At 40.9% G+C, this 27807-nt stretch overlaps 3 protein-coding genes across 5 annotated transcripts in view; 2 read left to right on the forward strand and 1 right to left on the reverse strand.

The window, feature by feature from the left end:
* LOC121911176 overlaps window positions 1-27807 on the forward strand; it is a 374983-nt gene that overhangs the window by 189105 nt on the left and 158071 nt on the right. The window lies entirely within an intron of this gene.
* On the reverse strand, window positions 287-27105 carry LOC121911222 (synapse differentiation-inducing gene protein 1). Its single transcript, XM_042432521.1, has 7 exons — window positions 26429-27105; window positions 25875-26048; window positions 21152-21832; window positions 20771-20996; window positions 17989-18711; window positions 9081-9218; window positions 287-791 (listed from the first exon to the last, which is right to left on the reverse strand). The coding sequence occupies exons 5-7, from the start codon at window positions 18601-18603 to the stop codon at window positions 633-635; spliced, it is 912 nt and encodes a 303-aa protein (XP_042288455.1). The 5' UTR covers window positions 18604-18711; window positions 20771-20996; window positions 21152-21832; window positions 25875-26048; window positions 26429-27105; the 3' UTR covers window positions 287-632.
* The window catches only part of LOC121911170 (cullin-9), a 51545-nt gene continuing 49397 nt past the window's right edge, over window positions 25660-27807 (forward strand). For all 3 annotated transcript variants that reach the window (XM_042432400.1, XM_042432401.1, XM_042432403.1), the window contains exon 1: window positions 25660-25859. In XM_042432400.1, coding sequence (XP_042288334.1) covers window positions 25718-25859 — 142 coding nt within the window. In that variant the 5' untranslated portion in view covers window positions 25660-25717. The remainder of the gene's footprint in view (window positions 25860-27807) is intronic.

Consider the following 27807-nt stretch of genomic DNA (forward strand, 5'->3'; position numbering starts at 1 on the left):
TAGTGGAAGAAATATTCAGATACTTTACTGCAGTAAAAGTACCAATACTGCAATGTAAAAATACTACATTACAAGTAAAAGTCCTGCATGAAAAATCCATCTACAGTTGCATTTGAAGACTGAGAAACTGAGGGACAATTTTCAACGATAAATTGATTAATTGGTTAAAACAATAGATTAATTGACAGTGAAAACAATAGTTAGTTGCAGCCTTAAATATTAAAAAAGATATTTTAAAAAATATTTAAAATAATATTTACAGTTATACATTTTTGTCTGTCACAGGCTCAAATTTTGATTTACCAGATAATAAAATGTAAAATCTTTCATTTTAAAACAGATTTTGTCTGATTTAACATTAAATTGATGGAAATAAAGAAAATCAAACTGAAACTGTCCTTCACAGGAAACTGGATCCCATCAGACTTTAAAAATCCTCGCAGAGATCCTGTGATCTGATTGGTTTAAAGGTTTCAGGTTCCAGAGTCACCTGCTGACAGCGGGCACTTCCTGTACAAACACAGCGCGTGTTTGTGTTGAACGCTGTCTGCTGAGGAAACGCTCACCTGAGAGCCGGACTGCAGCTGAACGTAAAAACATCATGCTCCCAGTGGCTGATGGGTGATTTTCCGCTACCAGTGGTGGTTCTTGGACAGGTAGGCGATGAGCGCCACAGCCACGCCCACATAGATACCCGTCCCGATGGTGATTGACAGCACAGCCAGGAAGAGAGCCCGCCTCGAACTGGAGCTCGCCAGGTGGAAGTCGCCTTTAGACACCGCCTTATTGGTCTGGGGAGGGGCGGGGGGGGGGGACATCATCAGAAACAAACAACAATGACATGTTAGTCCTCTGAGGATCATTGTAAGGGACCGAGCTGGCAGACAAAGGAGACTCAGGTGGTTTCAAAAAAGAGGGTTTTTATTTTACCCTACTAACAGACCTTCCTAAATGAACACTAAGGGGAACATATATACTGGCCGATCAGACCATAACAGAAGAGGGGTAACTAACAAATGACAACCACTACCAACTAAGCAATAAACAACAGAATTCCCCCCCCCCCAACACAGATTAAGTCAACTAAATCAACTAAACCAAAAATACCCAACTAAACATTCAATAAAGAAAAACAAACAATATGACTAAACTTGAAATAAACAGTTCCCCCCCTATGAGGTGGCAGGACTTGGTATGACCCAATTGGCCACTTCCTGTATTTAACCATTCCATGTCCTGGTGCACATCCTTTGCCCAGGCCTGGCCAGATGTCCTCCAGGAGCAGCACCCCAACACTGGTAACTCAAAAAAAGGAAAATTAGAACTTAAACTAATGGCTGTACAAAAGTTAACCAAATGTGCATGCTACAAATAGACTAATGTACTGCCAAACTGTAAAATAAAATGAGTATGATGTATGAAACAAAATCCAGTGTGTTGTTATTCATTTGTATGTAATGTGAAATGTAATTAAATTAGCTAACTGAGGAAAGAATTAACTACGAATGTAAAAGAAACCAAAGTATGAGTGCCAGCTGGGATACAAACTTCAAAATGGCTGTGTGGCTGCAAGTGCGGCCATCACAATCATCAATGTCTGAACAGAATCTGATGGTTGTTGAGAACAAAGTGCTGAACAGTCAGAGGACGTTTTTAATGAGTAAAGTCAAATTGAAATTGTAAAAGTGAGGAGGACATGTTGTCGTATTGTATTTAATGGGACCATGTACAGTGAGAAACATAAATGTTAACATTTGATGCACTGCACCACATTTAACTTCAAGCTCATTTTCATCTTCAGTCTCTTACAATTAAAACATTTAACAGCACAATAACAAACAAAGCAAAAAACACACAGGACACATAATACTAAATACAAAGCTACATACAACAGCACATCACACACACCCACAACAGCCCCCCCCATCCTCACTGCTCTGATAACACACAGACACACACTGATAACATCAGCCTGAAACCAGGTGGAGTGACTGTAACTTCACATCAGGCTGAAGAAGAAGAAGAAAGCCGATTAGAGAGCAGAGGAAGAACACATCAGTCTCTCTGCTCTTTAATCGCTTTTTAATCATGTTGATGTGATCAGGAAGAAAAACATCCTGTTTAGTTTCAGACCTCAGGCTGCTGCGACGACCTGACGCATATAAAACATCTGCTGCTGATCTGAGACCAGCTTTAACCCTCCGAACCTCCCGATCCAGAAGATCTGCAACAACACGACACTGACAGACCTTCATACAAGGATTTCAGCTGTGATGGAAGAAAAATACTCACATACTTTACTGCAGTAAAAGTACCAATACAACAATGCAAAAATACTACATTACAAGTAAAAGTCCTGCATGAAAAATCCTCCTACAGTAAAAGTACATAAGTATTATGAGCTTGATGTAGTTAAAGTATTGCAGTAAAAGTACATAAGTATTATGAGCTTGATGTAGTTAAAGTATTGCAGTAAAAGTACATAAGTATTATGAGCTTGATGTAGTTAAAGTATTGCAGTAAAAGTAGTGGTTTGGTCCCTCTGACTGATATATTATTATATATGACATCATTAGATTATTAATAGTGAAGCATCAGTGTTAGAGCAGCATGTTACTGTTGTAGCTGCTGGAGGTGGAGCTAGTTTACACTACTTTATATACAGTTAGCTAGTTTAGTCCAGTGGTTCCCAACCTAGGGGTCGGGCCCCTCCAAAGGGTCAGCAGATAAATCTGAGGGGGTGGTGAGATGATTAATGGGAGATGAAAGAAGAAAAAACAAAGTTCTGACTTTTTCTAGTAATATTACAACTTTTTGTTGTAATATTCCCAATTTTTCATATAATATCACAACTTCTTTCTTATATTATTACGACTTTCTTTCTGAAAATATGTCTGCTTGTCACCCATGCTTATTCATCCATCTCTTCTGTAGCCTTGGCTGGGCTCATCAGGAGGCGGGCCTTAAAGAGACAGGAGCTAAAACGGCCTGTTTCAGACAGCGGCTGAACTGAGGGGCTGCATAAAGGACCAGTAGAAGATAAATAAGAAGTTTTTAACTGGAAATCATGTGAAGATATTCCAGTAGAGCCCCAGAATATAAATATACACCTGGAACACACTTTATTCTGAGTTACAGAAGCTAGTGGAACAAAGGCTAGACAGGAAGTGATGTCATGACTTCAGCTCCCCACATCACTGAGGTTCCTTCATAATCAAATTGAAGGAACCTCAAATATATAGTTTAAGTAAATAAACACACAAAACACCAACAGATCACCAAAATCCCTTGTAAAGTTCTCTAACGAGCAGCAGACTCTCGTTAGAGTTCTCCTCTGCTCTGCTGTGATTGGCTGGTGGTGTGTTCAAAGTTGCTGGTTAACATGATCACTGAGCTGAAGCAGGAGCCACTTCAACATAAGAGGAGTCTGTGTGTGTTGTGAGCTGATGTGTGACAGCAAATAAAGTCTGTAACTGAGCTCTGCAGGTGTATTTGAGTCTCTTAACAAGCTCAATTAACGTGTAAACATGATTAACAGGCTTGTTGGCAGGAAACGGCTCACTGTAATTACAGCTTCACTTCCAGTAAGATTTAATTACAATTTCAAACGTATCAAACGCTCAGTCACATCTCTGACATCAGCCAATCAGGGCCCAAAAGGGGCGGGGTCTTCTGTGATTGGTCCATTCAAGGACAATGAGGCTCCTGCTGAATAAAGAACAGCATCCTTGTAGATCTGAGCAGAGAGAGTTACATAACTGTGTGTGTGTGTGTGTGTGTGTGTGTGTGTGTTGCCGCATTCTAGAAGCATTCAGTCAGATTATCTACGCTGGCCAACAAAAACAGATTGTTTCAGTCCACCACCAACAGTTTACTGTCAGGATGTTGTCAGGTCCTAACTGCCCTGACAGTTAAGTATCCTGATGGTAAAGTATCCTGACGGTAAAGTATCCTGACAGTTAAGTATCCTGACAGTTAAGTATCCTGACAGTTAAGTATCCTGATGGTAAAGTATCCTGACAGTAAAGTATCCTGACAGTAAAGTATCCTGACAGTAAAGTATCCTGACGGTAAAGTATCCTGACAGTTAAGTATCCTGACAGTTAAGTATCCTGATGGTAAAGTATCCTGACAGTAAAGTATCCTGACAGTAAAGTATCCTGATGGTAAAGTATCCTGACAGTAAAGTATCCTGACATTAAAGTATCCTGACGGTAAAGTATCCTGATGGTAAAGTATCCTGACGGTAAAGTATCCTGACAATAAAGTATCCTGATGGTAAAGTATCCTGACAGTTAAATATCCTGACAGTAAAGTATCCTGATGGTAAAGTATCCTGACAGTAAAGTATCCTGACGGTAAAGTATCCTGACGGTAAAGTATCCTGATGGTAAAGTACCCTGACAGTTAAGTATCCTGACAGTAAAGTATCCTGACGGTAAAGTATCCTGACAGTAAAGTATCCTGATGGTAAAGTATCCTGACATAAAGTATCCTGACGGTAAAGTATCCTGACGGTAAAGTATCCTGACAGTAAAGTATCCTGATGGTAAAGTACCCTGACAGTTAAGTATCCTGACAGTAAAGTATCCTGACGGTAAAGTATCCTGACAGTAAAGTATCCTGATGGTAAAGTATCCTGACAGTTAAATATCCTGACAATAAAGTATCCTGATGGTAAAGTATCCTGACAGTTAAATATCCTGACAGTTAAGTATCCTGACGGTAAATTATGCTGATGGTAAAGTATCCTGACAGTAAAGTATCCTGACGGTAAAGTATCCGGACAGTAAAGTACCCTGACAGTAAAGTACCCTGACAGTTAAGTATCCTGACGGTAAAGTATCCTGATGGTAAAGTACCCTGACAGTTAAGTATCCTGACAGTAAAGTATCCTGACGGTAAAGTATCCTGACAGTAAAGTATCCTGATGGTAAAGTACCCTGACAGTTAAGTATCCTGACAGTTAAATATCCTGACAATAAAGTACCCTGACAGTTAAGTATCCTGATGGTAAAGTATCCTGACATAAAGTATGTTGATGGTAAAGTATCCTGACGGTAAAGTATCCTGACATAAAGTATCTTGACGGTAAAGTATCCTGATGGTAAAGTATCCTGACATAAAGTATCCTGATGGTAAAGTATCCTGACATAAAGTATCCTGATGGTAAAGTATCCTGACAGTAAACTGTGCTGGTGACAGACTTCACTTTGTTTTTAATTATTTTTGTGATTTTTTTTTGCTACATCAAGGCATGATAGATGTTTTATAAATAAACAATAACAATTATTATTATTATTGTTATTATTGGCAGCTGCTCTTGCATTCAAGACATTTATTGAATTAGTACATCTGGCTGAGCTTCTCTCTGACGCAGCTGCATGAGAATCTGCACAGTTTCAGTGTTAATTGTGTATCTTCTGCTTTATCTGCAGCAGGATCTGACGCTTTTTATCGTCCTCTCTGCATGTTTGTCTTCATTCTTTATCAGTAGAAATATATTCTGATGCGTCTTCAGCACCAGTGGAGTCTGTTCATGTCTGAGATCATCAGATTCACTGGAAACACGCTGAGGTTTGTTTGACGTTTACAGTGTGAGTCTCTATTGGGACCATGTGACCATGTTTTCCTGTTTTTGGGTGAACTGTTCCTTTAGCATGACTCACCTCCTCTCTGCTTTTATTAAACTCTCTCTCCTCCTCCAGCTGCTGCAGAGCTTTCTGTTCTGTTCAGCGATGGATTTCAGTGTGGGAAGCGTTGCCACTGGCAACCGGACGTGTTTCTTTTGGAGCTGTAGGTGTGGAGTTGCCATGGAAACAACATCCACAACACATGCAGCAGATCAGCTACCACCACCACACAACAACAGGATGAACGTTTCATAAAAAAATAAAACCTCTCTGTGCACAATACAAACCTCCATTTAAAAAATTCTACATTTTCATCATCACAGTCAGATTTCTCCAGATTCCCTGTCGTCCAAACTACTCACACAGCTGTCAGCTGTCAATCAACACCACACAGATCAATACCGTATATGTTTATCCAAACTTTCCCCAGATATCAAACTAGAGAGTAGTATGTGACTGCTCTGACCTGGAACAAATAAAAACAGTTGATAAGCGATAAAATGCAACAAATCTATTTACTTTTTTGGCAAAACTGTAATCTGTATTGATTATTAAACAGCTATTTTAAAAATATATATATATATTTATTGATTTGTGCATAAAATATGGACAAAGTTCCCTGAAACAGCCGCAGTCCAAAACCCTCAAAGAGACTCAAAGATAGAAACAGAAAAATGCAGCAAATCACAGCGAAGCACAGAGAAGCAAGAAAGGAAACATTTGATGATTTTATAGTGAAGAAATAACTGAAAACATTTATTATCAGATCAATTAATGAAGTCATTGATTCAAGGTTTGTTTTACTGTCACTTTTTACTGTTTCTACTTTGTTATTGTTATGTTTGTCTTCCTTTGTTAAAGAGGAATTTCTGTTATTATGTGACAGAAAATAAAGTTTCTTAAATTTTTCATGTTGAATCTTGTTTCCAGAACAAACAACATTTCAAATATGTAACCAGACGACCTGAAGCCCCGACGAGTTACCCTCATTTACACGTAAGAAATATCAACAAATTATCCGCAGGACAGACAGACAGATAAACAAATAAACAGACGGTCAGACAGATAGAGTGGTCTTCCTCCTCCTCCTCCTCCTCCTCATGCGGCTGAGTGCAGATCGGTTATATAAGGTTTATTCTGTCGGCGTGTAGGAGCAGCTTTGTGTTAATGTTCCAAAAACAGAAAGAGAAGAAGAAGAAGAGACTGCAGCAGCTCATCTGCAGTCTGAACACACACACACCTTAACATGTACACACACACACACTTTAAAGAGGCCATATTTTACCACTTTTCCACGTTATCACAGTTCACCCAGTCTTAATAAAATGTTAAATGTATATATATTATGTGTTATGTATGAAATGTATCTGACATGTTTTGGTCAACATACATCACAGCAGTCTTCTCACCGAACCCTGCCTGTACCAGCTGATACACAACACTGTGATACGCTGCTAAAGTACTGCTGACACAGCAGTACACAACTGCTGCTGCTGGTACTGGTACTGATACTACTACTGCTAATCTACTCAAACTACTGGTGGTATTACTACTGCTGCTAGTACTGGTACTGGTACTACTACTGCTAATCTACTCAAACTACTGGTGGTATTACTACTGCTGCTAGTACTGGTACTGGTACTACTACTGCTAATCTACTCAAACTACTGGTGGTATTACTGCTGCTGCTAGTACTGGTACTGGTACTACTACTGCTAATCTACTCAAACTACTGGTGGTATTACTACTGCTGCTAGTACTGGTACTGGTACTGGTAGTACTACTGCTAATCTACTCAAACTACTGGTAATATTACTGCTGTTGGTACTGGTACTGGTACTACTACTGCTAATCTACTCAAACTACTGGTGGTATTACTACTGCTGCTAGTACTGGTACTGATACTACTACTGCTAATCTACTCAAACTACTGGTGGTATTACTACTGCTGCTGGTACTGGTACTGGTACTGGTACTACTACTGCTAATCTACTCAAACTACTGGTGGTATTACTGCTGCTGCTGGTACTGGTACTGGTACTGATACTACTACTGCTAATCTACTCAAACTACTGGTAGTATTACTGCTGCTGCTGGTACTGGTACTGGTACTGGTACTACTACTGCTAATCTACTCAAACTACTGGTGGTATTACTGCTGCTGCTGGTACTGGTACTGGTACTAGTACTGCTACTGCTAATCTACTCAAACTACTGGTGGTATTACTGCTGCTGGTGCTGGCACTGGTACTGGTATTACTACTGCTAATCTACTCAAACTACTGGTAGTATTACTGCTGCTGCTGGTACTGGTACTGGTACAACTACTGCTAATCTACTCAAACTACTGATAGTATTACTGCTGCTGCTGGTACTGGTATTGGTACAACTACTGCTAATCTACTCAAACTACTGGTAGTATTACTGCTGCTGCTGGTACTGGTACTACTACTGCTAATCTACTCAAACTACTGGTGGTATTACTGCTGCTGCTGGTACTGGTACTGGTACTGATACTACTACTGCTAATCTACTCAAACTACTGGTAGTATTACTGCTGCTGCTGGTACTGGTACTGGTACTGGTACTACTACTGCTAATCTACTCAAACTACTGGTGGTATTACTGCTGCTGCTGGTACTGGTACTGGTACTAGTACTGCTACTGCTAATCTACTCAAACTACTGGTGGTATTACTGCTGCTGGTGCTGGTACTGGTACTGGTATTACTACTGCTAATCTACTCAAACTACTGGTAGTATTACTGCTGCTGCTGGTACTGGTACTGGTACTGGTACAACTACTGCTAATCTACTCAAACTACTGATAGTATTACTGCTGCTGCTGGTACTGGTATTGGTACAACTACTGCTAATCTACTCAAACTACTGGTAGTATTACTGCTGCTGCTGGTACTGGTACTACTACTGCTAATCTACTCAAACTACTGGTAGTATTACTGCTGCTGCTGGTACTGGTACTGGTACTGGTACTACTACTGCTAATCTACTCAAACTACTGGTGGTATTACTGCTGCTGCTGGTACTGGTACTGGTACTGGTACTACTACTGCTAATCTACTCAAACTACTGGTGGTATTACTGCTGCTGGTGCTGGTACTGGTACTGGTATTACTACTGCTAATCTACTCAAACTACTGGTAGTATTACTGCTGCTGCTGGTACTGGTAGTACTACTGCTAATCTACTCAAACTACTGGTAGTATTACTGCTGGTACTGGTATTTGGTAATAATTCCCAGTAGTAGTCTGAGTATGACTCAGTACGTCTGAGTAGATCAACTTACTGTGATCAAGTCTGAATCAGAGAAACTTTGTGAAGCATGAATGAGACACCTGATACCAATCAGATAATACAGACGTGACTTCAGCTCTGTCTGAACTGACAGGTCAGGTGTGTCAGGTCAGCTGTGTGGGCGTGTCCTTACCTCATGCGACAGGTAGAAGGCGGCGATGCCAAGCGGCCAGAAGCAGCAGAGCATGGAGAAGACGCTGAGGCCCAGGTGATCTCTGGGAGGCATCAGCAGGAAGGCGTCCTCGCTCTCTGATTCGCTGGAGTAGTCACTCTGATGAAACACACACACATGCAGGCGAGTTTACTGATTGTTTCATGCAGCCTGCGAGCTCACTCAGGTGTGTTTTTAATTAAACAACTGCATCAACACTGTCATCCTGGAGTCAGATCCATCCATGAACCACATTCTCCAATATTTACAGCTTCATTCCACATTAAAACATTACTGAATATTAGATCATTAGATTATTATTATTGATGCATAAACAGATCTACTGTAGCTAATTTTAATGAGAGGGAGAAACATGAAGCATCATTCACATATTCTTTAATTTAGTGTGACTTAAACTCCCTGATAATATCATCATCATCATCATCATCTCTAATGTGCATCACAAATAAACCTCCATAAATCTGATTAATTGGAGAAGTTTCTGCAGAACCTGCCTGAGAAACATCACAGTGATCAGTGATAGTTGTCAGAACATCATGTTACACTGCAAACAGCAGCTGCTAACAGCTGATTCACACGACTTCAATGGAGACTATTTGACTAAATGTGAACAAACAGTTCTCAGGTTGTAGCCCACAGCGAAGACACTGAATCCATGGCAACATTATGCTTCCTGTTTACATCCCCAAATCAAAGTAAGGACAAGCAATAAAGAACAATAACAGAAAAATACGGAAACAAGTTCATATTCTTGGAGTTTGTCTCTCCTGACATCACTAATGCTCCAAATCTTATATTCCTGGAACACCGACAGTCTCTTCTATCCATCACACACACAAAAACCAGCAGACATACAAATAAAAAACTTGTTTATTTGTGCAGCACATTTCAACAAGGCAATTCAAACTGCTTTACATTAAACATAAAATGCATCAAGACAAAATGTAAAAGAAAATATTATAGAAAGACATTTAAATACAATTCAAAAGAGTTGAATAGAAACTAAAAATAAGCTAAAACTTAAATAGGAGATAAAAGGTTACAGTGAGAGATATGAATCAAAGAAAAGTCTTCAGCCTTGTTTTAAAAGAACTGAGAGTTGATCGTATCGTATTGATCACGTTATCACTATTTTTAATAATGTGTTGGGAGGACACATCTGTCTCAGTTTTATCTGGAGTAGAAATGTACAATTTTTTGCCTTTGTGATGTGGTGAAATATAAAGTATCAGAAAATGGAAATACTAAAGTAAAGGACAATTAACTCAGAAATGTACTTAAGTAGTACTTGAGTACACATATACTGTACTCACTAAATGACTTCATAATATTTATATTGCCACAGAAAACAATTTAATTTTTGTAACATATTGAAGTACATGATAAGCTCTGATAGATGCTACCAAACATCTTTGATGCTTTTTAGAAGCATCACTGTGTTCATATGTTTATGATCATCACAGTGTATTACGCATCTAGTAACAGATTTTTATTTCTCTTTATTGGCAGTGATGTAGACACATATTGCATTCTTTCTATTTCACAATGATGTGTACAATCTGTTGAATGAAACTGAGTTTTTGACCTCTGGATCTTTGAACATAAATGAACAGATATATGTGTTACTGTCACATCATATCATCACATTCAGCAGATTCAAAGGAAAACTTCCTGCCAGGTTGTGAAGCAAAGAAACAGCCAGCGATGGAAGAAGTACTCAGATCCTTTACTTAAGTAAAAATAGAAATACTGTCATCTAAAAATACTCAAAAAGTTCTAAATTCAAAATGTTACAAAGGTATTATCAGCTAAATGTACCTTAACTTGTACATAATACACTATGCATAAGATTTTTTTAAAAGAGCAGACAATTTAAACAATAGTTAGAATATTAAAATCTATTATTTGTGTCAAATCTTCATCTGAAAAGTAACTAAAGCTGTCAAATAAATGTAGTGGAGTAGAAAGTACAATATTTCCCTCTGAAATGTATAAAGTAGCATCACATGGAAATACTCAAGTAAAGTACAAGTACCTCAAAACTGCACTTCAGTAAATGTACTTCCACCACTGGAAACAACAGCTTCAACATTCTGGAAAATATTCAGGGGATAAAACTCACTAAAAACACATTTGTTATGATAATAATTCATGTATATTTCACCTACAGGGTAATATATCGATATTCAGTGTTGGGGAAACTACTTTAAAACTGTAGTTTACCAAATTAATTCAGAATGAAAAGTAGTTCAACTACATCTTAAAAGTGTAACTTGTAAAGCTAAGACTACTTTAAAAAGTAGTTCATCCAACTACATCACAGGAAATGATCACAATCTGAGTCTGTAATCTCATATTGTTACACAGAGGCACAACTGAACTGACGCCATAGACTGTATGAAAATAACAGACGTAGCCACGGTGACGTCACCCACTGGCTTGTGGACTCCTGGTTTGAGGCATTGAGTTTGCATTTTGACCGTCGCCATCTTGGTTTTTTGGATCCAGACGTGATGAGAAGTGACCATATTTGGAAGAGAGCGTGGAGCTGGGGAGGAGCTCCCCAAGGTCTAAATACAGCCCCTCACTCATCGCCGTGGTAGCGACTAAAATCAATATTGAGGTATTTGGTCATAATATCGTGATATTTGATTTTGTCCACATCGCCCAGCTCTAATTTCACCTCAAACATGTATGTTAGTGAGAGCAGGTTTGTACTCTTACAGTAATCTCTCTCTGTGTCTGGTATTAGAGCGACAGAGTAGATTAAACCAGACTTTACCGACAAAATCACTGCGTTCTCAGCTAATCGTCTCTAAAGCGATTGGCTGTTAAGCGGCCAAATGTGTCGTTGAGAGAGCTGCAGCTCGCTAATCTTATTCTGCTGGAAAGTCACTGAGTCACAAGCGGATGGATGCGGGGATCAGATCACTCGATTAGATGGATTATAAAACATCCTTCCTCTGAAAAACACACAGCCAAAACATTGAAAACCTTCACAAAACTAAACCCACAACATGTCAATGTGACAGACGTGGAGTTCTTCCATTCTGTTCCCAGTCTTTGTGCTAAGCTAAGCTAAGCTAAACAAAACATGTCAAGCATTTCCTTAAAGTAAAGACATCAATGTTTGGGGTTTAGGAGATGTTTTCTCTCAGCACAGAAAGTACTGGACAGTTTGTGAAGTTTGATGTAAAACCATTAATCCAGTTAAAGTCAGTCCAGCTAGCCTGGAGTTAGCTTCTAGGTCTTTACAAAACCCAGACTGTTGACTAGCTTGTTAGTTAAGAAGCTACAACTTTACTTGATTTACTCTGTTTTCAATGTCGCAATTAGCTTTCTAACGGATTGATGTTGGTTGTTAGAGCAAGCAACCCATTCTGTGCTTTTTCAGTTATATAACGTTATATTACCAGTATTTAATTTATATGTTATTAAGTATACAAAGAGCCGCTGGCCGTCACATATAAGTTGAATAAAGCCTGAACTTCACTGTCGGTCTATTTGTCTGTGTTGTTAAATGGTAGCCCGTGCTGCATTGACACGTGTGTTCGACCAATCACTGCACACTTCCGTCACTCTTAGCTACTCTGTACTAATGAAGAGTTTCTGTATATATAATATAATATCTCTGTAACACCTGATGTTTATGCAGAAGTCTTTGGTCCAACATTCTCTGGAGTCTGTTTGCTGTTTAAATATCAGCCAAAGGTTAATGTCCAACAATTATCTCCAACATAATAACAGCAGATCTATAAGAGCTCTACATTCCTATATGTGATTTCATATCGGAATCAATTCATATATGTGATGGAGGAAGGTCTGAGACTTCCTGTTAGAGCTGTTGCGTCACAACAAAAATAATGTCCAATGATTTACTGCAACGATGATGAGAAACAGCAGCATCTTCTAACTGACTGTTGCAGAGCTCAGGAAGTCTGGGATGAACTGAGAGCGCTTGGTGCACATTTTGATTTATGCCATAAATCTGTCATGTATTGTATTATGGAAGATAAACTGCCATCTAAACACAGAACTGATACAGATAATTATAGTTATTGTGTTGCTGTATGAAAACAAGATGTGCTATGATAATACAACCGACAGCGACATCATAATACTTATGAATTGACACTTCATCCCTGAACTCTGTGCACTTTATGGATGTTTTGCACTTTGGCACTTTATGTACTTTATATGTTATATTGTTATTTGTTGTGAAATTCAATAAAGACCTTTTCAAAAACAAGGCTTGTGCTGTCATCCTATTTGTTGATTGTTTATTGTTGAGCTCGTTTGTATCGGCATATTTTCACCGCTTTTATTGTTGATTGTATTTTCAACGCTTTTCTTAATATTTGTGTATCTGCCCAGGGACTACAGATGAAAATTAGCCTTTCTGGCTAACTCTGGCATATTTTCAGAAATGTTATTAATGTGCACTGTCCCTGTCAAATAAAGTAATAAAATAAAATAAAAATAAATACTTAATTACCAATAAAGTTAAGGAAATTTCTTTTAAACTCATTCATAAATTCTATCCAGCTAGAAGCTATGTTAAAAAAAAAAATCTAAGAGAGACACTGATGTTTATGTCCAGAAACTGTAATTGTGAAGAATTTCCTGCCAAACCTACGAAATGTGCTTTCATTTCTGAAAATATTGATGAAAGTTTTATTTTGCTCTGTAAGAATGTGTTGTTTGGTCTTCTGGATAATAATACACAGGAAAACACTTGTACATGATGAATCTTATTATTATTTTGGCCAAATATTCACATCCATAAATGTAAATTTACCAGTAAGAAATGGCGCTTCATTACCCTAAAACAATATATTTATTCAATTTAACACTCTTTAAAACAAAAAGTAATTAAAACTCGTGTTAGAAATTAAAGAGTCATCACCCCGGGTGATGGGGAAGTTGGGAGCATTTGTCATTTTGGTACATTTGATATAAATTAACTCTGTTTCTGCTATAATGCTATAAATAATAACTGCATATAAAGTTTAGTTGAAGAGGATTTTTAACTATAACTAAATAAAATCAGCTCAGGAGGAAATAGTGCATCTGTTGGGGACTATTTTCAGTGGCGGATTAATCCACATTAGGAGCTCTAGTAAGTATTTCTACTTTATCCTCCTATCGATCTACAGCCTGGATGTGTTTCCATCCATCTGTTTTTATTGTCATTTTCAATTTGTGCATAAATAAAACTGAGTGGAAACACGGAAAATTAGAAACAATCTCTAAGAGAAGAAGAGTAACAGCAGCTCAGATGTAAACAGACTGAGTGAATAAATGAATCATGTGACTAAAACGTCAGTGAAGAGCTGAAAACATCAGATCTGTGTGGAGCGATGATGATGAAGAGGCTGTAACCTTCCTCACATCGATACATGAAACTAACAGAAATATTTCCATCATGTTTTCCATCGTTTGAGCTTTGACTGTCGCTCTTTTAATGACGTCGTCTTGTTGTTTCTTCTTATTCTGCAGCGGTTTAACGGCACCGACTGGAGAATTAGCGCCACCTGCTGTTTATCTGCTGATATTCACACAGCGGATGGAAACAAACATTCACTACATTTTATATATTGATCATTTTCTGGAAATTCTGTCTGTCTATCTCATGAATCTTCCAGTAAAACAATCTCATTTCTCTGCTCTTCTTTTATCATTTCATTTCTTAATCTCCACCATATTCTTCCTTTGAACATCCACTCCTCCTCCTCCTCCTCCTCCTCCTCCTCCTCTCAGCTCTGAGCTTTGATGAAGCAGGTCGACATCAGAATTCAAGATGTGTGTTATTCAGCTGCTGGAGGCTGAACACGAGCCACTCAGACAGAGGAGGAGGAGGGGAGAGGATTCAGAGAGAGAAAAAAGAGAGGAGTGGAGGATGAAGGACAGAGGCTGGAGAATGAAGGATGGAGGTAAAGATGGAGGTAAAGATCATGGAGAAGGTGGAGGGAGAGTGGACGGTGGATGAGTGGAGGACAAAGGAAGGAGGAGAGTAGAGAATGGAGGAAATATGGAGGCTGGAGGAAAAAAAGGTGAACGATGGAGGGTAGAAGGTGAAGGATGAAGGACAGAGGAAAGAGGGTGGAAGCTGGAAGTCGGAGGGTGGAGAACAGAGCTGCAGGATGGATGATAGACCACAGAAGGTGGAGAGTGGAGGATATTAGGAGAAAGATTGGGATGGTGAGAGGACAGAGGGTGGAGAATGGAGGTAAAGATGAAGGACGGAGGGCAGAGAAAGGAGGTTGGAGGATGGAGGAACGAGGGTGGAGGCTGGACAGTGGAGAATCAATGCTGAAGGTGGAGGGAGAAGGATTGGGATCAAAGGTGGAGGACAGTTAAAATAGAGTGGAAGGCGGAGGAAAGAGGGTGAAGAATGGAGGATGGAAGGTGGAGGGTGGTGAACAGAGCTAGAGGATGGATGAAGACAGTGGAAGGTGGAAGGTGGAGGATATATACGGTTGGGTGAAGGATTGGGATGGACGAAGAGAAAATAGAGTGAGGGGTGAAAGGTGGAGGGTGGAAGCTGGACAATGCAGGGTGGAGGATAGAAGAAAGATGGAGGGTTAGAGTGAAGAGTGGAGAATGAAGGTGGAGGGTGAAGGATTGGGATTGAGGGTGGAGGAAAGAGAAAATAGAGTGAGGGATGAAAGGTGGAAGACAAAGGGCGGAGGGTGGAGAATGCAGGAAGATGGAGGACAACAGGAGGACAAAAGGGGAGGTTGAAGGATGGAAGATGGAGGGAAGACGGGACAGTGGAGGGTGGAGAATGAGGGGTAAAGATGGAGGGTGGAGGGTGCAGGAAGGATGAGGAACGAGGGTGAACAATGGAGGATGAAGGGTGGAGAACAGAGCTGGAGGATGATGGACAGCAGAAGGTGGAAGGTGGAGGATTGGGATGGGTTAGGGTTAGGTAGGTGGAAGGTGGAGAGTGAAGGACAGAGGGTGGAGGATACACCATGAAGAAGAGCAGGTTGACAGAAAGAAGGTTGGAGGACAGAGAGTGAAAGCCGGAAGGTGGAGGATGGAGAACAGAGTAAATAAAGAAGGTGGAGCTTTACGGCTGTGGATGGAAAAGGGAAGATGAAGGGGTGGAGAACAAAGCTGGAGGGTGGATGATGGACAACAGAAGGAGAAGGGTGGAGGATTGGGACAGGTTAGGACAGAGGAAAGAAGGTGGAGGGTGAAGAAGGATGAAGATGGAGGATAGACATTGGAGAGGAGAAGGTGGAGAAGAGACTGGAGGGGCAGAGAAAGGAGCTGAAAGGTGGAGGATGGAGAAGAGAGCTGGATGATGGAAGGTTGCAGGACGGAGGGTGGAGCAGCTGAACTACGGCAGAAATGTATGACATCACTTCCTCTCTGTGATGGAGGAGCTATTTCAGCGAGTTACGGTAATAAACACCATCTCAATACTCTGAACACGACATCACTACAGCGTTACCATGGAAACTGTGGGCTTTAAACAGTGTGTGTGTGTGTGTGTGTGTGAGCTCCTTGTTTACATTAAAGGTACCATTTGGAGCTTTTGATCACTGGAGGCAGAGTTTTGATCACATGACCCACCAGCACAAAAACAACCGACACATTTCTGCCGCCATGTTGACCAGCTGCTCTACGAGACGCTGAGAGTGAACCAGAACGAGCTGAAACTCACTATAAAGCTCCATAAAGCCGAGAGGAGCTGCTGAGACTCATCATCACTACGAGCCCCAACCAAGGTGTCACTGTTTAGATCAGACTGTGGAGCAGCGACATACGTGTCACTATAGAAATATACGTGTTAGAGACGCGTTAAGGACTCACAGTGTTTCAGTGTAAAAACTCCAAAATAGGTTAAATTTAGTTTGTGTGGTTCATTTCAAGAAAATAACATTTTGAGAAAAAAATTGTAATATTGCAAGAAAAAAAAAAACTTCCTTTTTTTGAGAACATTTTGTGAGATGTCGAGAGAAAGTTATTTATGAATATATGTTAAAGTTAAAAGTTATATTTGGTGGGAAAAAAAAGGTTTGAAGGTTTGAAAAGGTGTAACTCTCTTTTTTTACTTGTCTTCACAAATCTTCCATACAACGTTTACAAACTGTCCAAAACGCTGCTGCTCGGCTTTTAACACGATCCAACAGATGGTCACATATAACTCCTACTTTAATCTCACTGCACTGGCTCCCAGTTAAATTTTAGTATTCATTTTAAAATGTTGGTGCTCACTTATAGCAGCCCTACATGGCTCCACAGTACATTAGTGACCTTCTGCACCCCTACACCACTAGTCGAGCTCTTAGATCCTCCACCCGGGGCTTTCTAAGTGAACCTCATACACATTTTAAGACCCGGGGGGATCACGCCTTCCAGTCAGCAGCCCCCTAAACTTTGGAACAATCTTCCAACAAGCTTAAGGTTCTTGGATAATATAGACTCCTTTAAAAAGCAGCTAAAAACCCATTTGTTCAGACATGTGCTATTTTATCTTAGCTTGTCCATTTTATCTGCTCTACTTGTGTATTTTATCTGGTGTCTTTGCTTTTCTTTATTCTGGTTCTATTTTATTTTATTTCTTTGACTGCAAAGCACTTTGTAAGGGGTGTTTGTGAAAGGTGCTGTATAAATAAACTTTGCTTGCTTAAATGTCTGACAGCAGCTGCAGATCTGAGAATATGGAAGATAAAATCCAGCAACGCGCTTCATGCTGAAGGAGAAGATAAACAGGAAGTGATGTCATGACTTCATCTCTCTCATCACAGCAGCATCTGGTGGACGTTCGCAGTGGGTGGAGCTATTTCACTAATCAAAGATAATCATGCATTGATGACTGATCACTGATCACACTCTGATGACTCTCCGTTCTTACCTCGAGCTCCTGGAACTCGTCGTCATCGTCGATGTCGTACGACAGCGTGTGAATCTTTGCATCCTCTCTGGAAAAGTCCAGAAACTTCCCGTCAGCAAACAGCAGCGCCGCCTCCTTCGTGGTCGCAGCAGCGGCGGCGGCGGCAGAGGAGGAGCAGGAGGAGACATCCGGAGTGAGGCCCTCGATGAAGGTGGTCTCGCAGCAGTCGCTGACCCCGGCCTCCCCCCACGCCCGCAGGATGCTCTCTGGGCACAGCAGGAGGCTGGGGGCGGGTCTGAGGTGGGGGTCCGCCGCCTGGTGGAGGAGGAGCGCGCTGGGGTTCAGGAGCTGAGGAGGACCCCCACCTCCTCCCCCTCCGCTCCACCCGCCGAGCTCCTGCTGAGGGGGGGCGCTCACCACCACACGACCCTGATACTGAGGAGCAGAGTACATCGACTGCAGCGCCTCTCGAGGCTCCGCCCCCTGGCTGCGGGTGTTGATGAGGCCATTTTGTCTGCAGACGTCTCCTCCTCCTCCTCTTCCTCCTCCTCTTCCTCCTCCTCTTCCTCCTCCTCCACTCGGTGAGGCTCTCCTCAGTCCAGAGTAAGTTTCAGCCTCCTCTCCTCCTCCCTCCATCCCTCCTCAGAGCTCCACTGGTCGCACCTCCTCCTCCTTCTCTGCAGAGGTGTCTCAGAGGGGTCAGAGGTCAGAGGTCAGGGGTCAGGCATCGCAGGCTGAACTCTCCTGAGACACAAAAACAGTAAAACAGATAAAGAACAGAGAAGACCTGCAGCCACGAGTCACTGACATGATTTAATAACAATATTTAAAGAGACAACGATCAATATTCAGCTGGTTAGTCTGAACCAGGTGGTCTGAGAGGCAACAGTCAGTTATATGTTAAATATAAATATCAGTGAGGTTCAACTGGGGCTGGATTATTTACATGATATCAGTATTTCATTTTTTTAATATCACAGTTATCATCAGTAGCGATACATCATGAAACCTCTTAGAATATTTACAGTATTTATATATTTTACTGCTGATCTTTATAATTATGTCTGTGTTGTTATTTGATTGAGTGTTCTGTGATATAATCACACTCCGCTCTCTGGTAGTTTGTGTTTAAATATATTTACGTTTGATTTCGTGTTCATGTTGAACACAGACGAGTATTTTTATTAATATATTAATAAACCTTCAAACACAGAACAAACAAACGACACGACATGAGGATCATAAACGCAGCAGATCATCCATCATTGGTTTAAAGTGCAGAGAGTCTCTGAACACTTTCAGCAGAGATCAGATAAACCTGACAGCTGACGGCTTCGTGCTTCTCAGCCGCTAAAGAAGTTTTCAGGCTGAATCTGAAAGTCTCCACAGATCCTCCTGAACCTGCAGAGGTCGATTATTCTACAGACGTGGAGCTCGGAGGGAAAAAACTCTAAACCACTAAAAGAGTTTTTATTGAATCGAGAACCACGGCGGGAACATAAAGGACCTGATGGAGTTATGCAACAATAAGGCTGCAGATACATAAAACTGAGTCCTCATGAAGAGTCCCAATCCTCCACCAGAGAGCTGAGGAGGGTTTACTAAAGGGCTCCTTACACTTCCTGTAGATGCACCTGCCTGAAGCTCACTGAGGCTTCTATAAATAAATATACTTTACTTTATAGTTATTAATAAACGCAGGTCTGTGGTTCAGTTATATAATATAATATATTAATACCTATAAATGTTGTATAACTACAGAGATGTAATGATGAAGAACACGTTGATGTGTGCGAGGAGAATGATGAAGATGAATCTGAAACCTGATCAATACATCGTTTATTAATCTAAATAATATTCTGTTGATATAAGAAGTTAAACTGTGTTTTTACTTTCATTCTCAATGATGTTCCTATAATATAATCATTATTTAAATACAGAAGTATTATCAGCAAAATCTACTGACAGTATTCATCATGCAGAGTGTGATATTATTATGGTTTATTATATTGTTTGTTTTGATCACTAATAAATACATATAACAACATTTGAATGTCACAGTTCATCGATTAATAGTAATTATATTCTATAAGTGATCATATGTTGTTTTTATTATTATAATAATAATTCACTTTATTTATAGCACGTTTCACACAAAGTGCATAAAATATGTTTTTAAAGAAACCACAAAAAACAAAAACAGAATATTAAAATATGGTGAATAAATATCACATGACATCATCCCCACACTATCATAACTCTATAATAATATTCCTACAGTCAGTAATATTTTAGTTTAGTTGGTTTGTTTTAATTCATGAGGATGTTTATGGTTTATTATAACAGAGTTTATTGATGTATTTATGATATTTGTGTAATAGTGACTCGTCCTGTTTGTGTCTAAAACGACCTGCAGCTCATATTCATCCAAATAAAATAATCCATGCACATTAATAATAAAGCTGAGCTTCAAAGCCGCCTAGAAATCCCCCCAAATACACACACACACACTCACACACACACACACACACACACACACACACACACACACACACACACACACACACACACACAGAGAGAGAGAGAGAGAGAGAGAGAGAGAGATGTACAGCCTGTAAATATAAATATAGTCTATATGTGTGTTTGGTCAAATCTCATCAAGGCTCTGCTGTCAACCTGAATACCGACAGTGTCACCGTCTCTGACGTCATCCCGGTGATGCTAAACATGTCGTGTGATCACGAGCGGACATAACACACACACACATACACATACATACTCACGCGCACGCGCACACGCTCACCTCCCAAGGTGAGACATGAAACTCTGCATCCATCCGTCCATCCGTCCATCCAGGCTTCACACCGACACCTCCTCCGTCCTTCAGCCGCCCTAGTGCGCTCTGTGCCGCGTAGAGAGCCCAGAAGGTCTCGGTGAAGGTCCGGAGCTGCTTTAAGAGGACAGAAGAGCCGAACGAGAGGAGAGGCAGGCGGACAGGCAGGTGTCCGTCTGGTCGGAGGATGATTCTCCTGCAGAGAAGAGATGGAGAAGAAGCTGAGGAGGAGGAGGAGGAGGAGGAGGAGGAGGAGGAAGAGGAGGGTAGAGAGAGAGAGAGAGAGAGAGAGAGAGAGAGAGAGAGAGAGAGAGAGAGAGAGAGGACATCCGCTGCTATAAGTTTACTGACTGAGAGGGTTTATACACGGAGGAGGAGGCATGTGCTGAATACAGAGGAGGTGTGTGTGTGTGCGCGCGCGTGTACATGGTGAATAGCAGCAGAGATTTCGTCCTCATGGTCCTAAAGCCCCTCAGAGATCGGCTCATGATGAGCATCAGGGTATAGTAGAGAGTTTACAGGTTTAGTTCCAGCGGGAGGATTTTTCTTTATTTTTACTATTTTCTACATTGTAAAACAACAACTGAAGACATCAGAACTAGACAATAACACATATGCAATCATGTCAAATCAAAATATTTCATATTTTAGATTCCTCAGAGAAGCTGCTGTTTGCCTTGATGCCTTCAGTTCTATTGAGTCGAGGTCGTGTTAGTACACAGCCAACAGCTCTGTTCCACTACTGTAATGATCCGTATCATGACAAGATCCACTCAGAGAAGCAAAGACAAACCACGTCCATCATTACTTTAAGACATGAAGGTCAGTCAATCTGGAGAACTACAAAAAACCCAGAAAGTTTCTTCAAGTGCCGTCACAAAAACCATCAAACGCTGTGATGAAAGTGGATCTCATGAGGACTCGAACCAGGACAGGAGACCAAGAGTTCCTCTGGATCAATGATCAGATCAATGCTTCCAGCAGCAGACACGTTTCATCATCAGCTGATCGGAGGAGACGAGTGAATCAGACCTTCATGAGAGACCAAGAAGAAGAAGAAGAGAAACAGGAAGAATCACGTTAGACCAGCATACATGAAGGGAGCAAAATATTAGAAACACTTCATATAATGCAGTTCAGCTCATCAGTAATAAACATGAAGGAGAATTATCAGCTGTCTGACTATATATCAATAAAAACTGAAAATGTAGAAGCTTCATAACAGTAGAAGTGATGTCATTGCATTGATTAGACGGAACAGCTGTTCCTAATAAACTGCTCAACAAACAACCACACCCCCCCCCCCCCCCCCCCCCCCTTCAGGTTACCAAAAACTGAAGAAATATGTGTCATTTATTTTATAAAAGGATCAATTAAATATCTGCTCACAGCTTTTCTGCATCAATGGAAGTAAATAAAGTGAAAGTTGACATTAAAATGTTCTTACATGTGTTTGTTATTGATAAAAACAAACAGTAATATCATAACAGTCTGCATGATGAGTACTTTTACTTCTGATACTTAAAGTACTTTTTGCAAATAATACTTCTGTACTTGTACTTGTAATACTTACAGTAACATTTCATCACTGACGGAGACGTTAAACTGTTTAAACTCAACAAAAACTAGAAAAACTAAAACAAACTGAATCTAGAACAGCTGTGAACGTCCTTCACAGGTCCTCCATCCTTCAGCTGCTGGTCCTGGTCCTGGTCCTGGTCCCGGTCTTGGTCCTGGTCCCGGTCTTGGTCCTGGTCCTGGTCCTGGTCCCGGTCTTGTTCCTGGTCCCGGTCTTGGTCCTGGTCCTGGTCCTGGTCTCGGTCCCTGTCTTGGTCCTGGTCCCGGTCCCGGTCCCGGTCCCGGTCTTGGTCCTGGTCCCGGTCCTGGTCCCGGTCCCGGTCTTGGTGCCGGTCCTGGTCCCGGTCCTGGTCCCGGTCCCGGTCCTGGTCCTGGTCCTGGTCCTGGTCCTGGTCCCAGTCCTGGTCCTGGTCCTGGTCTTGGTGCCGGTCCTGGTCCCGGTCTTGGTCCTGGTCCGGGTCCTGGTCCTGGTCCTGGTCCCGGTCTTGGTCCTGGTCCTGGTCCTGGTCTTGGTGCCAGTCCTGGTCCCGGTCCTGGTCCCGTTCTTGGTCCTGGTCCCGGTCCTGGTCCTGGTCCCGGTCTTGGTCCTGGTCCTGGTCCTGGTCTTGGTGCCGGTCCTGGTCCCGGTCTTGATCCTGGTCCCGGTCCTGGTCTTGGTCCTGGTCCCAGTCCCTGTCTTGGTCCTGGTCCCGGTCTCGGTCCTGGTCCCGGTCCAAGTCCTGGTCCCGGTCCTGGTCCCGGTCCTGGTCCCAGTCCTGGTCCTGGTCCCAGTCCTGGTCCTGGTCCCGGTCCCTGTCTTGAAGAGGGACTCTGTCTGAAGACTTTAATAGTTTTAGTTTCTATTGAGCTCGTTGGTGATAAAACATTTTCAGATGTTTTTAACATGTTGAGTTTTTATTATGGTGGAAAACTGGAAACTAGTAAATATTCAGGTATCAGAAGCTGCTAACAGAGAAAATGACGATTCTTCTTTCCATGTATTGATTTATTTGAGCTGTGATTGGATGTCTTCACATGAACAGTCGGGATCAAAGTTATAATTGATCCTCTGATCAATCATGATCATGTGATCAAACCTTCATCATAATCCAACAGATGTTCACATGTTTCACTCAGAACCACATACAGGAAAAGAGTTAGCAATACTTTCATTATCGATTAATCTGCACATCATTTTCTCATTAAATCAATTATTTGTTTTGTCTATAAAATATAAGAACATACATAAGAATATAAATAATATAATATATATGAATATGAGTCCATGGTGACGTCTTCAAATGTCTTGTTTAGTCTGAGAGTTTATCAGAAAGAAGCTGGAGGCAGATGATGTCGGAGATTCATTTTCTCTCATTTGATTAATCAATTAATCAATCAATCATTTCTACTGCCGTGTACGGAGACCCGCAGCTGATGAGAGGAAGATGTTCTGTTTCCCAAAACTATAAGAGACTTCAGCTGTTGTAAATGTTGGTTTTATCCAATCGTTTCATCTCATTGCATGAAAATCAATCAAAGATCAATCAAATATGTACATTTCTCTTTTTTCTTTTAATCTATACTGGGATTTATGTTTATTTCCAGTTCAGCTCCAGTGCAGTAAAGTCTGATGATGAATCCTCGGCGCCTCCTGCTGGTCTGGAGAGATGAATGCAGACAGTTACAGAGTTTAAAGGACCACTTCCCCAGTGTTCCCAGTGTTCCCAGTGTGTTAAACCAGCAGTCAGGTGTCTGTAATCATTCCTCCTGTTCATACTGGATATTAAAAGATCCTTCAAATGTGTTTTCAATGCATTTAAAAGTCTGTGTGAAGCTTCTATTCAGCTTCAGCAGTCTGAGTTAGTCATATCAAGTGGATATCTGACACATTTACAGTCTTTTTAGCATCAAATTCCCTCTTTGTGTTTCCTCGGACAGTGTTTCCCTGTTGAGCTGCAGGTGGAAGTATAGTAACAAAAAGAGGAACTTTGGCACTAAAAAGACTGTAACGTTGAAAGATATCTACTTGATTTGACTCATTTGGACGCTGAGGCTTCATATTAGCTTCAGACTGTGGAATTTGTCCTCCATCACTTCCATTGTAAGGTCATTATGAAGGATCTTCTAATGGTCAGTATGAACAGGAGGAATGATTACAGACAGAAAAACACTGACTGTTGGTTTAAAACTTGTTTTGTGAAACTTTCCTTTAAAGATCAGCTGGACTTTGCTTCCTGTTTGTTTTATTATAAGAGTTCAAACATGTTGAAGTCTGAAAGATTTTTTAACTAAATGTTGATATTATAAAGTAAGAATTATTATGTGTAATAACTGGAAGTTAGTTAACTTTTAATCATCATCATGAAGATGTGAAGGGTCAATCTGTTTATCTATTGATCATTCGTTCTCTGTGCTGCTGATCACATTTTGACTTATTTTATTCATCACTGTTATTAATTTTCCTCTCGATCCTCATAACCATGTCTGTGTTTTATTGAATGTCTCAGTCTCTGTAAAACACTTTGATCAGCTGTTCGTTGTTAAATGTTCTCTATTAGTAAATTGATAACCTTCATTTATAGCAGCTTTTAAAATGAAGACTGACGATGTTTGATTGTTTTTCATTATGAAGTGATTCTCTGTGAAATACTGTTTTTTTTAATCTACACACTATTATTTCATCATCGTCTTCCTGTGTTTATTGCTGTTTAATTTACTGTGTTTTTATGGCATTTACACTTAATGTAGAAAAAACAAAAAAAAACTGTAAAATAATACAGTAAATTTATGTGAAATAACTTTTTTTTTTTTTTTTTTTACAGTGTATTGATCACTTTAACAGCTGTCGTGCATGTGACGTAATGGCAATTTACATCCAATCACAAGACGCCTGGAGGGCAGCGAGTACCAATTAGCCAATCAAAGGCAGAGTAGGGCGGGAATGAGGGTTGGGGGAAAAAAATAAGGTGTCTGAGCTAAAGTGATGAAAGTTTGCATTCATGATGTTTCAGAATTAGATAAATGGATAAACCGAATTTATGTGCGTTTCTTCACCACTACAGTCTGTATACTGTATACTAACTATATAATAAAAAGGGAAATACGAGAGATTTACCGGGAAAACACACAGCGGGAGAAACCCGGGAATAACGGGAGAGTTGACAGGTCTGTCAGACATATGAGGAGGCATCTTTAAATAAAACCTCAGTATTAATGTCGTGAATCTACACTCTGGTGCAGCAGGTGGCGGTGTGCACCTTCACGCTGGTTTGCGACCTGTGATAAACACGAAGAAGAAGAAAAATTAAAAGTAAACGTAGAAGAAGTCGCCTGTGATGCTGTTCCTGTTACAGTGCGCAAATGCGCATCCTGCAGTCCGGTCCTCCGGTGGATAACGACAAAACAAACACCAGCAGGCTGGGAAACGACACGTTAGGGCGGAAGAGAAAACAGCGCTTGAGGGGCCAGACAGACACGAAGGGGAAAGTCTGTGACGCGGCAGGTAAGCCGGACTCACCTGAGCGGAGCCGCTTCTCCGGGCCGGAGCGGGTGCTGACCCGGGCGGGGAGCCGGACAGGCCCGGGCGGGGAGCCGGACAGGCCCGCCGGGCTGCGGTGCCGCCTCTCCGGGCCGGAGCGGGTCCTGACATCCATAGTTACTGAACACACCGTTAACTCCGAGACGAGCCCCGCTGAGAGAATAACACACCAGACTCCATTCAGAAATCTGCTAATTTAACGCAGCGCTACTTTAATTCAACCTAAACATTATGAGTGTACGGGACACTCTTCTAGTCTGTATACATGAACTCAATCTAACAGCACATAATAGAATAAAAAAATAACTTTTAAGACTGTTTTGCTCGGTATTCCAACATTATTGTCTCACTAACGTAAATAACGTCAGTGAGCGTCAGACTGCAGGAGGTGAAAGTGAGGTGGTTTCCGTGTCTGGAAGGACAGTTTCTGTCTGTATCTACGCGCCGAATTTACCAGAATATTCTGTAAAAACACATTATGGCCTTGAATAATGTTTAAACTTGAATTAAACTTGGCCCACAAGCAACGTCACCTTAAATCTGAGCAGTTTGAAACGGAGTTTGGTGTGACGCGCTGTGCGAAGCGCGGCGTGGATACGGCTAGCTAACGAACCACTTAATAACCAGAAGACACGTAGATTATGTGACGTATCTAACCGACCAGCTCCCGAGACACGGATACAGGTGTTTTATTAAAGTGTATGAACATCATCTGCCAACTTTAACTCAGCACAGGACCGACTGCTGACGTTAGCCAACGTTTTATCTTCAAGGATTTGGCTATTATCTGGAACTTTGCTAGAAATAACCGATAGCAAGTCGACTACCTCAATAACAGCTACTTATTGTCAGCAGTGTTTACATAAGTGCTTATTAAATAAAGGCGTGTTCACGTCATTTCTCTCTGTGCGTGGTTTGGGCTGACTTGTTCGCACACACTGAGTGGTCAGTGAGAGTTGGTCCAGTTATTAGACGGACCCCTGTGTAAGCTAACACACGCCCAGCGGCACATGTGATATCCAGCTTCACAGGAAAGAAACCGTGGCAGCTCCAGAAAGAGGAAGCTGCCTGCAAACCGAAAATAAGCTCATCAAGGTTTCTATCTTCGGGAAAATAATATTAAATCATCCCGAGACAGCGGTGGAGAGTAATTAAGTACATTTACTCAAGTGCATTGTTGAGGTACTTGTTGTTTACTTGAGTATTTCCATGTGATGCTACTTTCTACATTTCAGAGGGAAATATTGTACTTTCTACTCCACTACATTTATTTGACAGCTTTAGTTACTTTTCAGATGAAGATTTGACACAATGGATAATATAACAAGCTTTTAAAATACAACACATTGTTAAAGATGAAACCAGTGGTTTCCAACCTTTTTGTCTTTTGACGTCTTACAAAAAGCAGTGTGTAGTCGGGGTCACATTTCACATGTCTATGAGTTGTTAACAGCTCCACCAAATAGTGATTTTTCCCTCTAAACTTCTCACATGCTTTCATTTCAATAAATGTTCAAATGATCCAATATTTCAGCAAAAATCAAAGATTAGAGAAAAAGTTGTTGCTGCATGTTACTGAAGTTCTGAAAAAGCTGAGCTCTGATTGGTCGGGCTCCAGTGTGTTGTGTCTCTCAGCCAAGTCACTGTCATGTTTTTATGACTCATTGATCGCCTAATGATCACAGTGATCATCTCTAAAGTCTGGTCCCGTCATCAGACTGTGTAATGAATCATCAGCTTAATGAAATTCATGAAGAACAGGACTAACACAAAGTTTTTATAGCCGTCGTTAAAACTGTCCTGAAAAGTTGGTTTATGTCGAGCCAAAGTCATGACATCACTTCCTGTGTAGCCTCTGTTCCACCAGCTTCTGTAATGATGTTTCATCTGGTGTACAAAAAAACTACAACTC

Source organism: Thunnus maccoyii, chromosome 14, assembly GCF_910596095.1.
Source record: "Thunnus maccoyii chromosome 14, fThuMac1.1, whole genome shotgun sequence".
NCBI classification, from domain to species: domain Eukaryota; kingdom Metazoa; phylum Chordata; class Actinopteri; order Scombriformes; family Scombridae; genus Thunnus; species Thunnus maccoyii.

Coding starts and splice junctions, on each gene's coding strand:
- LOC121911222 (XM_042432521.1), bottom strand. CDS start 18,603: ATGGAGGGAGGAGGAGAGGAGGCTGAAACTTACTCTGGACTGAGGAGA. Junction 9,219..17,988: donor ACGAGTTCCAGGAGCTCGAG/GTAAGAACGGAG, acceptor GTGTTTCATCAG/AGTGACTACTCCAGCGAATC. Junction 792..9,080: donor CCTTCTACCTGTCGCATGAG/GTAAGGACACGC, acceptor GCCCCTCCCCAG/ACCAATAAGGCGGTGTCTAA.